Below are 9,956 nucleotides of genomic sequence, written 5' to 3' on the forward strand. Positions count from 1 at the left end.
CAAGCAATGAAGCAACATATACATTTCTCCCAAGTTTAATACTGTAAGAGCACAATAAAAACTGCCTTGGGCTGAAATAATTTAAGAACCCTAACGGAACAGTGCCCACATCAACAGCAACATTTTCTTTTAAAGGCATGCTGTTGCACATTTAATACTACCTCTGGAACCAAATGAGGCTGAATGACATCAAGTGCTTAGCAATGTTCATGTCAGTGGGCAACCAAAACAAGCACGCCTGAGAAACAAAGACAAATCCCTACTTTTGGCAGGCATGCTAACCTTAAATCAATGGACTTGCTGATGAGACTACTCCATTCACCAAATTTATAAATATTCCAGTTAATTCTGGGGCTGCAACTACATAGAAAGGCAACACACATCAGCATACATGGGTAATGCAGGTTTTAACAACTGCTAAATGCAGAATGCTCTCATACTGAAGTATACTAAAGTATTACACCTTCAGCATTAAGCAGAAATTTGCAAAAGGTTAACTTTGCTATTTAATATAAGCGTTAACCATAGCTATATTCAGTAAAGACAATTAGACTACTTAGACTATAAACGTAATTTCAGCTCTTGTGCTATAGCTTCTTACTGTTTGCGGATACGATAATGGACGTAATCTGTCATAGTCCTCTTGTCCAGCTGTATCCCATAAACCCAGGTTCACTGGTTTTCCATCGACCATTACATTAGCAGAGTAGTTGTCAAAGCTATAAAATAAAATACAAAGTGAGATCATCTGAAATGCTTCCAAGATGGAACCAAATTCTTCTTCTGCAATAAGTCCCAGAGGTTGAGCTCTCACAAAATTCCAGTCAAACATGATGGACAGAAAAGGCACTTGCCAGAGTACAGCCTCCTGCCCCAAATAATGAATGATTATTCTTTAAATATTAAGTCTGATATGGAATATTCGAGGGGAAAATGCAGCTCAAACTAAGTCTGCTGGAGTTAGTTTCTTTTCACTACCTTTTATCAGAAAATGTGTAAAACTGCTAAGCAAACAAGTCTGGGAAAAAAGGTGATTCACTTAACTGACAAATACGTACTCCTCTGAATGGGACACTTATCAGCCACCTAATCTGCCTCTGTATTGTGTAAGAATTAAAAACCTATTGTTATTGTTCTATGCATGTAACAAAAGCAGCAAGATGAGTAATACTTAATAAGGATTTAAGAGTCTCAGTGGGCAAACACAAGCCTTGTAAATTTAGGTGATCAAAATGATTTGGAAAATTCTATTCGGAGGCAAATAGATAAACAGGAAAGATCCTTTTTAAGACCACCACTTTTTATGACATTTAAGCCAGAACTGAGAATGCAGTCAACTTTTGTCTATAAAACAGTAATAAACTGCAAAGTCTAAAGATGGACTACATTAAAATGTTTCATATGAAAAGTCATTGAGGTATTTACAGTACAACTTGAGGAAACAGAAAAGGTATAGCAAAATAAGGGTAGCAATGACCAATAGGAAGAGAAACATTTCCACAGTACATTTATAGTACAATATATTTTAGTACCTGAAAATCTCAGCTGCACTCTTACCATTTGTAGGAGAACAATTACATATTTTATATTTTAAATGAGGACACAGTAGAGCAGGGAAAGCTGCCTGTGTAAAAAGTTCCACCCTACCCTGAATTGGAGGTGGGGGTGAATTAAATTACAAATTCCTTAAAACAGATTTAAATAATACAAGTGTTGAAAACCCTGAACTGCAAAAATCACAGGAAGTACCAAAATAATAGATGTTCTTTAGTAATGCTTACTATAGGAACTGTGCTTGGCAACTGAGGAGGGCTTGCAAGAAGGGACAAAACCCTACCAGCTCTCTGGTACATATTTAAAAAACAGAACAAAACCACAGACAAACAAAAAAAACGCTCCTTGTGATTCTGTTTGCAGTCCTGAATGGCTTGCAAGAGTCTGAACCTTGAATGTCACTTGTACGTAGGAATTCTCCCTTCGGAAGTAACCATGAGGTTTTCTTTAAAGATAACTGTAGCTGACAATGTTAAACACAGTCCCAGAAGAAATGAGTTATTGGGCAAAGTAGATGTGAACTGATCAAGAGTCCACAAAAAAATAACTTATCACATGAATACTACTGCACATGGCCACCTGACAAACAGGTTAGTGCAAGCCAAAAAATACTTCTCATGAAATAAATTTAGAGTTGAAATTAACCTTTCAGACAAAGCTGAAAGATGTTTCCTGCTTGTTTAAACTATATAAACTCCAGTGATGGCAAGTGTAAAGAATGCATTAAATCAGTTTATAAGGTTTCATGATTATACTTACACAGTGGGGATGTATTCTCCAGGAAAAGCATTGGTTGTGTAACTGATGAGTAGGCATGTTTTACCTACAGCACTGTAAAGAGATTAAAGTAATTTAAGGCAGTACTCTTACATGTGATGGAAAATAAAAAACCTTCTAGATATAACCAGGCCTTTGCACTCCCCCCCAAATTACATTCATTCATCCATTTGCAAAAAGTTTAAATTTAAACCTGAATTTGTAAGGGGTCAAGCCTGGGCTTGAAGCTGACTTGACTAGTAAACAGACTAGTCAGAAAATAAACTGATTCTTAGTGGTCAAGGTAGATCTGAATAATTAATAGGCATCTTTCAAAATATGCAAACATTATGACCTAGACTATTTTGTTCAAGCTTAAATTAACGAGGCCACATATATTAGTAGCCAACTCATTTTGCTGTGTCTTAACCAGTTTCACTGAATAGAAACGACAGCCACCATTCATACAGCTCCTTCAAATGCCTCACCTCACCTTTCAGACAACTCATACTTTTGTCACCTAACCCTAATGAGAAACTATTGCCAATTTATCACAATGCCATTTTGGAGGGCTCAGTGAAACAGAAGTGGCAGCCTTTCAGAGCATATCATAATACTGCAACATGACAGTGAAAAGGTAACATCCCTTCCTTGGAAACCCAGCCATCTCGTGGAAATTATTTAGTTAAAACCATATCCTAACATTGAAACCGAGTTGTGTGCACTTAAAAAAAAATCTTTCCCCCAGCAAAAATTTTAAAAATCCCAAACAGGTTCAGATAATTCAGAGACATCTGCCTTCCACACTTCTTTTAAAGCCCAACAGTCAGTTCTCTACTCCCAGCATTCTCCCAAGTCAAACACTGAAGAAGGGACAAACTACATTCTTATAATGGTTTCAATTAATAAGGCTTAAGATACTTGAGATCTGACTACTTAGTTTTTTTTCTCTTTCAAAGAGACTCAGCATCTGAAGAGAAAGCAGGCTTCTGATACTTTCAAGTTCCTCTAGGTTTCATATTTGTTTCTCACTTAAGAGCAATATCCTTCAACAACAGACTCCAGAGGATCTCTCTCTGCAGCAACTAATTGTGAAGACATTAGTTGTGGGATTATGTTCTTTCTGCTGATTACTTCTTTCTTAAAAGATGTTCATCCTAATGCAAGACATGCATTATGTCCATGCAGAAGTTTTGGGCAAGCAGTGTGCTGATTAAACAAGACACCAGCACTCTTTTAACCCTTGATGCGTTTCCAAGGATTATACACCTACTATTCATAATAGCTCATGTATCTTTCATATTTGGTGTTCATAAGGCCAGCCACACACACTGCTGTATTTACCTTACTTAGTAATGTTAAACAAAATCTCCATAATTAAAACATCACTGCTAAAAATATCCTCTTGTCCTTTAAATTTAATTAAAAGGCTCCAGAAGTTGGAATCTGGTCAAGCACCAAGGTGTACTAGGTAAGACCCATGCTCTGTCAGAGCTAGAAGTTACACCATTTATTGCAACGCTGCCAATAATAGGATTCTTCACCACCTTCTTTTAAATCTCAGTTCAATAATACCCTATGATCATAACAAGCTATATTACAGTAACATTTGAGCCTTAGAGAAACCCAGGCCCAATCTGATCAGGATGGTTCTTTGGCATTTTATTCCATGTGTCAAGCTGCAATTTGCAATGCTCCCTTTCCTTGCAGCACAATACCCACTCTACTATCATTTTTTGGTCTTACAAAGTTTACCCTCACCACATTTTAATTTCTTCAAAAGACATATGAAAAATGTCTGAGTTTCAGCCTTTAACAGAAACTGAGGTTTTCCTGTTCAGGGTTGCACTATGTTTTGTGCCAAATGATACTTCTAATTATGACATCTACTTCTATACTTGACTAGTGTCAAATTTTTACTGCAGTTTCAGGTGAGTTTTACAGTTGTATACATGAGATGGGCTGGGAATCCTCCTATCAAAAATATCTGGAGAAACCAAAGATGCCTGCAATATCCAGAATCTCATAAGTCTAAGCCCATGGTGGCCAAACCGTGGCTCACGAGCCACATGCAGCTCGCCAGCACAGTACTTGCGGCTCTTTGGAAACTGGCCAAAGCCCTGCCCACTTCTTCCCAAGGCAGGTCCGGAGGACAGCGCAGCCCAGCACCTCCCATCACTCCAGCTTTCCCCACAGGGAGCATGCCCCGAGTCCACCCTCCTCCCTCCTTCTCTCCCTCTGGGACTGCCAGCTCAGGTGCCAGGCTTCCCCATGGGGAAAGCTCCCCACAGGGAAAGCCAGAGTGGCTCAGCAGTGCCGGGGGGTGAGGAGTCACCTTACTCTGTGTCACTCAGCACCCCCTACCCCTCCAGCTCTTGAACTTTGGTGGAGGATGGGATGTGGCTCCCAGGGTGAGTAACTCTGGCCACCCCTAGTATAAGCCATGGATGGGTGTAGTGTAGTTCAGTGTTTGGGCTCAGGACAAGAAACCAGCTACTCCCAGAATTGTAGTCTCAGCTATGCCACAGCCTCTCTACATTTTCCCAGCCTGCAAAGTAGGCATTCGTTACTTGCATCACATGTTTGCTGTAAGGATTAATATCCGAAGATTAGCACAGCATAAATGCTAAGTACTATAAAGCTCTGTACACAAATTACACATTTTCAGACTCAGGGCTTGTTGGCATTCTCTGAAGATGGTAACCTCACACATCTTTTATTTTTTGTATAAAATATATATCGATAGATATCCCATGGATAATACACATATATTAGCCTATTAGTTTACTTTTTATTTTATACATAATTAAACTAATAGATTTCTATAACAAAGACACTAATGCACTGGGGTATTCAACAGTTCCAAGAAGAAAATTTGAAAGAACATTTTTTAACCAAGCCTTTTCAAAATGCCAGAGAACTGAATAGACTGGTCTAATGTATAACTGATTAATCAAAACCATGAACCCTAGAAGAACTAAAATGTCACATTCTTCAAGCCCCTTGCTAGGACTTGGAGACAAAACCTTCTGTAGAATCTACAACATAGTCAGGCTCAAAGACCCATCCTAGACAAGCCTATCACACTATACATCCTGGTTTGTACTGAAAACTAATAGTGAATTCCACATCTTCACAAGTGACTAAAGAACACTTTCCCCCCTACCCCTTTTGACTGCCTCCCTTCATCTCACCAAGTGAGGCGACTGTTGTGGTTACTCAGAGCAGCTCAGAAAAGAGGTGATAAAAAAAATGTCATTCCAGACTCAAAACTGTAGCATGGTTCTGCAGCATGCACCAGACAGTTGTTAAACAAGAAAAAACAGGCCCAACAACCCTGTGTTCCATTTTAGGTTTCCTGCCTCCCTAGCTTCTTGGCTCATTGCCCTATGAATCAGATTTGCGTAGTTACCAACCTCAGAAACGAACATGTAACACCTACCTTCGCTATGGTAATCCTACATTAATTTTTATTTCTCATCTCCTGTTAAAGCATTATGTTAACAAACTTAGTTTGAAAAACATTTAGCCACTTGCTAAGGGAGGCATCTAACTGTATAGCAAATACATCTTTACACCTGAGGGCTGGAAATTAAGATGGATCAACAGATGGTTTTAATTTTTTCTGCAGATCAATCTGGGAAGTATTACAAAAAATGCCATCAATTATTTAACCATACACTCAACCTTGCAACCCTATTAAGAGAATCCTAAATTAGTAACATCAGGCTGTAATTCAGATTTTTCCCTGTTAACCACAAGAATTTTCTAGATTAGATTGCTAGAACACAGGCAGATGAGACACCATATAACTAGTTTTACAGTAATTATTATACCAAATTTCCCCAAGAATGCACTGGACTCCATTCATTTCCAGGTACAATTCAAGGTAGTGACTTATGTAGGATTTCACAAGGTTTTTAGTACCTGGAAACCCAGGAAGTTCTCTCTCCTTAGCTATAACTAAGAAGCTTGAGAAATCTCCTAACACACTATACCTACTTTGAACAGAATAAGATGACATCGTAATAAAGATGCTGGCAGGCAGCATACAGCAGCATTCCCTCCATTGCCAACACCAGTGGAGCTGCACAGATGGTAGTGCTATAGCAGGAGACTTCTTGTATACCGACTAGGAGAACACAGCCCTTACAACCATGCCAGTGAAGGCCAGCTGAAGCACTTTAATTAACACTTCCCTAAAATTAGATGCCAAAGAACCAATAGCATCCTCTGTTAACATCTGTTGGAATTCCTTTCTTCTACCAGTCTACCTGAACTAGAATTCTGCCTTGCATGATACGGCCTAAGGCCTAGCTCTTTTCTCATATTTTATAAAATTTAAAATGGCATACACAACTCTCCTAGGATAAAAATAGCAGGTTATCACTTAAGAGTTAAAATCTTTTCCCTTACTGAAAGGCACTATTACATTCTAGATTAACCAGAATATTATTCAGTTTGAGGGGGTTTTGTTCTAAAATTTCAATCTATGGCATTGTTCTATCAACTGAAGAATGGCAGACCAATGGTGAAGGTGAGGTTGTCAGTGGAATGAAAATTAGCCACCCACCAGAAATATGTTTTTAAAGGAGTGCTGCATTTCAGGAAGCAGTTTAGAATTTCTGCACTCGGCTGGGGGGTGGAAAGAGTCAACTGCTTCAAAAGACTTTTTTAACGGCTGTGGCTGGCAAAGCAAACCAAACTCTGGCATGCATCTACCGATGCATTACAAGCAAAACCAGGGACATCATCCTCCTGCTTTACTCAGCCTTGGTGAGGCCGCAGCTGGAGTACTGCATCCAGTTTTGGGCCCCCCACTTCAGAAGGGATGTGGAAAAGCTTGAGAGAGTCCAAAGGAGAGCACTGTAAAAAGATTAAAGGCCTGGAGGGAAGCCTGTACAAAGAGAAGCAGAGGGATCTGGGACTCTAATCTGGAAAAGAGAAGGCTCGAGGTGACTTGGTAGCAGCCTACAATTATATAAGAGGGGTACATCAGGACCTGGGAGAACAGCTGTTCACCAGAGCTCCCCAAGGGATAACAAGGTCTAACGGCCATAAACTCCAGGAAGAACGATTCAGACTAAACATAAGAAAAATGTTACTTATGGTGCGAATGTCCAGGGTCTGGAACAGACTCCCCCCAGAGGTGGTGCAAGCACCTACTCTGGAGTCTTTAAAAAAACCCATCTGTTTATTTTTCTTGCTAGGATCACTTGATCCCAGCTGATTTCCTGCCTACGGCAGGGAGCTGGACTCGATCTCACAAGGTCCCTTCCAGCCCCTAATGTCTATGAAATATTCTTGTAATGTTCTTGTTTGTCTTAGATATCAGCAGAAAAAAAAATAAAGTTTACTTTTCACTATTTAAGCTGCTTATTCTCTGCACTTCATTCAGCCAGGTCAGTGGTTCTCAACCTTTTTAGACTCAAGTCACACCCCTTAGAAAATGCCAGCTTTAAAAAAGAAAAAAAAAGTTTTTACTCATTTCTTACTATAGAAAAATAATGGAGCAATTCTGTTGCAAAGAACAGGGAAAAAACACAGGTCAGAATGTTTTGAGCACAATGGACTTATTTGAATTTTTTTTTATTTATCTTGTGAATAGTGTACATGCATGTACATCTAGCAGCACTAACACTGCGTGGCACCCTGCAGCACCATTGGAAGGAACTCAAGGCACCACTGGGTGCCATGGCACCCTTGTTGAAAATCACTGGCTTTTGTTTTCCAGCTTTCATGCACAGGAATAATGCTGCCACATTAGTTTGCACTGGTTTCTAAAAGTAACATTCCTCTCTAGTTTAAAGCCTTCTGTTTTTTAATACGGTACTGTTTATTAATACAGTGTCCTAAGTACCTATTTTTTTTTTTTAAATATGGGCTTTTGTAATAAAGACTGAGCTTGTAGCCTATCCCAGATAAAGCAGCAGTCTTCTAAAGTGTTTTGAGAAACACAAAAAGCAGCTACTTATTTAGTAAGTGATACTAACGCTAAAGAAAATTTTAAATAGGAATTATTACATTGAATCTAGAATCATTCCTTCAAAACACTGAACAAACAGATAAAACACTTCTATTAAAAGAAGACAGACAAGAGACAATAATTTTGATGTAAAAAATATTTTACATCAATTTAAGCTAACTAGAAAAAAAAAAAAATCACAGTTGGCCATTTCTACCAGTGCCAGTAAGTTGCAGCACTATTAACAAATCTCAGTCAAACGTGCTGGAACACTCCTTTCATGAAGCACAAGCAATAAAACCAAGACAGGCGTCTCATACAATATCAAAACCAGCACTTATCTGTTAGACCATTTAAACATTTCATTTTTAAGTCTTAATACATGATAACTTTTTAGGGCTCTCCTAACAAGTTGATCATTAACTTAAAGATGAAACCACCACACTATATTATACAAAGCTTATGGAAATTTCTTCTAGCTGTAATTATGCTCTTCAACCTATCTATGCAAGTTTTTTTCTGTGATACCCGATTACGCTCAGACTACACTGGGATTTTTGTTTCCACTTAAAAAAAAAAAAATAACTGCATAAGACGAGTCTTGTTTTCCAGCTGGCTTGTGATGCTCCCCTGAGCTCTGACATCCAGTAAGAAAGTCTCCAAAATACCTAGAAGAGTTTCTACATGGAGCACATTCAACAGTGTCCACCACTGAAATGCCAAGAGGAACAAACACGGTACACACCATCTCTGCACTGGACGCCAGCAGCTATGCATAAAGTCAGACTTAAAACCATCCTAAAAATAGCTTTAAACAATAATGCCTACAAAACGTCACAGGTATACATCATTCTCTACAGAGGATACACATGCCAAGTTTCTAATTATTTGTCATCCAGCTGTATAGCTAGAGGTCGCAATTAGGGCTCGGGCCCTATTGTGCTAGGTAACACTCATACAGTAAAGCTCGTCCCTGCCCAAAAGATCTTGCGACGGACTCTGATTATATCACCCGCAAACGTAACCCCTGGCTGTAAAGGCAGGTTGTGAAACCTTGCCGGTGCGCAGGAAGTCACCGCATGCCATCCAGTATTTTTAAAAAGTAGTTTGGAGACAACGGGGCCGACTTCCCCGTCCAGTTACGTCAGGAGTGGCTTCGCTCAAGAGCGCTATGCAGCCAAACCCTTGAACCGGGGCACGGATCCCGCTGGGGACACAAGGAAGGGCCCGGCCAAGGCTGGGGGAAGCCGCCAGCAGCAAAATGGAGATGGATACGGACCCCCATGATTCCCAGGAAGGTTTGAAGCCCGCACCTCCCCCCGGGCCCCAGCTACCCAGAGGGACACAAGGGCCCCAAGGGACCAGCCCGACCGCCTGGAGCGCGGCACAGTCCCCACCCCAGGCCGCGGGAGCCGGGGCCGCCGCTCTGAGGCGCCCCGGGCGGGGAGGGCGCGGCTCCTCCCTGCGGGCGGGCGGGCCCGGCCAGGTCCCGCGCGGAGCGGCGGGGAGGACTCACCCGTCTCCCACCACCACACACTTGATGGCCTGCATCGGGGCGGCGGCGAAGCGAGGAGCCCGCGGGACTTTGCGCCCGGCCTCGGCCGCCTCCGCCCTGTGCGCCCGCAAGCGGCGACGAGGCAGCAGCCACCACCCAAGGCTGCGCGAGAGTCGAGGAAACAGG

At 41.0% G+C, this 9,956-nt stretch overlaps 1 protein-coding gene across 2 annotated transcripts in view; it reads right to left on the reverse strand.

Moving 5' to 3' along the window:
• Positions 1 to 9,956, reverse strand: part of RAC1 (Rac family small GTPase 1) — a 16,563-nt gene extending 6,607 nt beyond the window's left edge. Inside the window, exons 1-3 of one of the 2 annotated variants that reach the window (XM_006265269.4) lie at positions 9,792 to 9,956; positions 2,314 to 2,385; positions 602 to 719 (exon numbers count right to left, since the gene is read on the reverse strand). In XM_006265269.4, the coding sequence (XP_006265331.1) occupies positions 602 to 719; positions 2,314 to 2,385; positions 9,792 to 9,826 (225 nt within the window). In that variant the 5' untranslated portion in view covers positions 9,827 to 9,956. The remainder of the gene's footprint in view (positions 1 to 601; positions 720 to 2,313; positions 2,386 to 9,791) is intronic. The other variant, XM_006265271.4, reaches the window with a different exon arrangement.

This window comes from Alligator mississippiensis, chromosome 13 (assembly GCF_030867095.1).
Source record: "Alligator mississippiensis isolate rAllMis1 chromosome 13, rAllMis1, whole genome shotgun sequence".
Taxonomy (NCBI): Eukaryota; Metazoa; Chordata; order Crocodylia; family Alligatoridae; genus Alligator; species Alligator mississippiensis.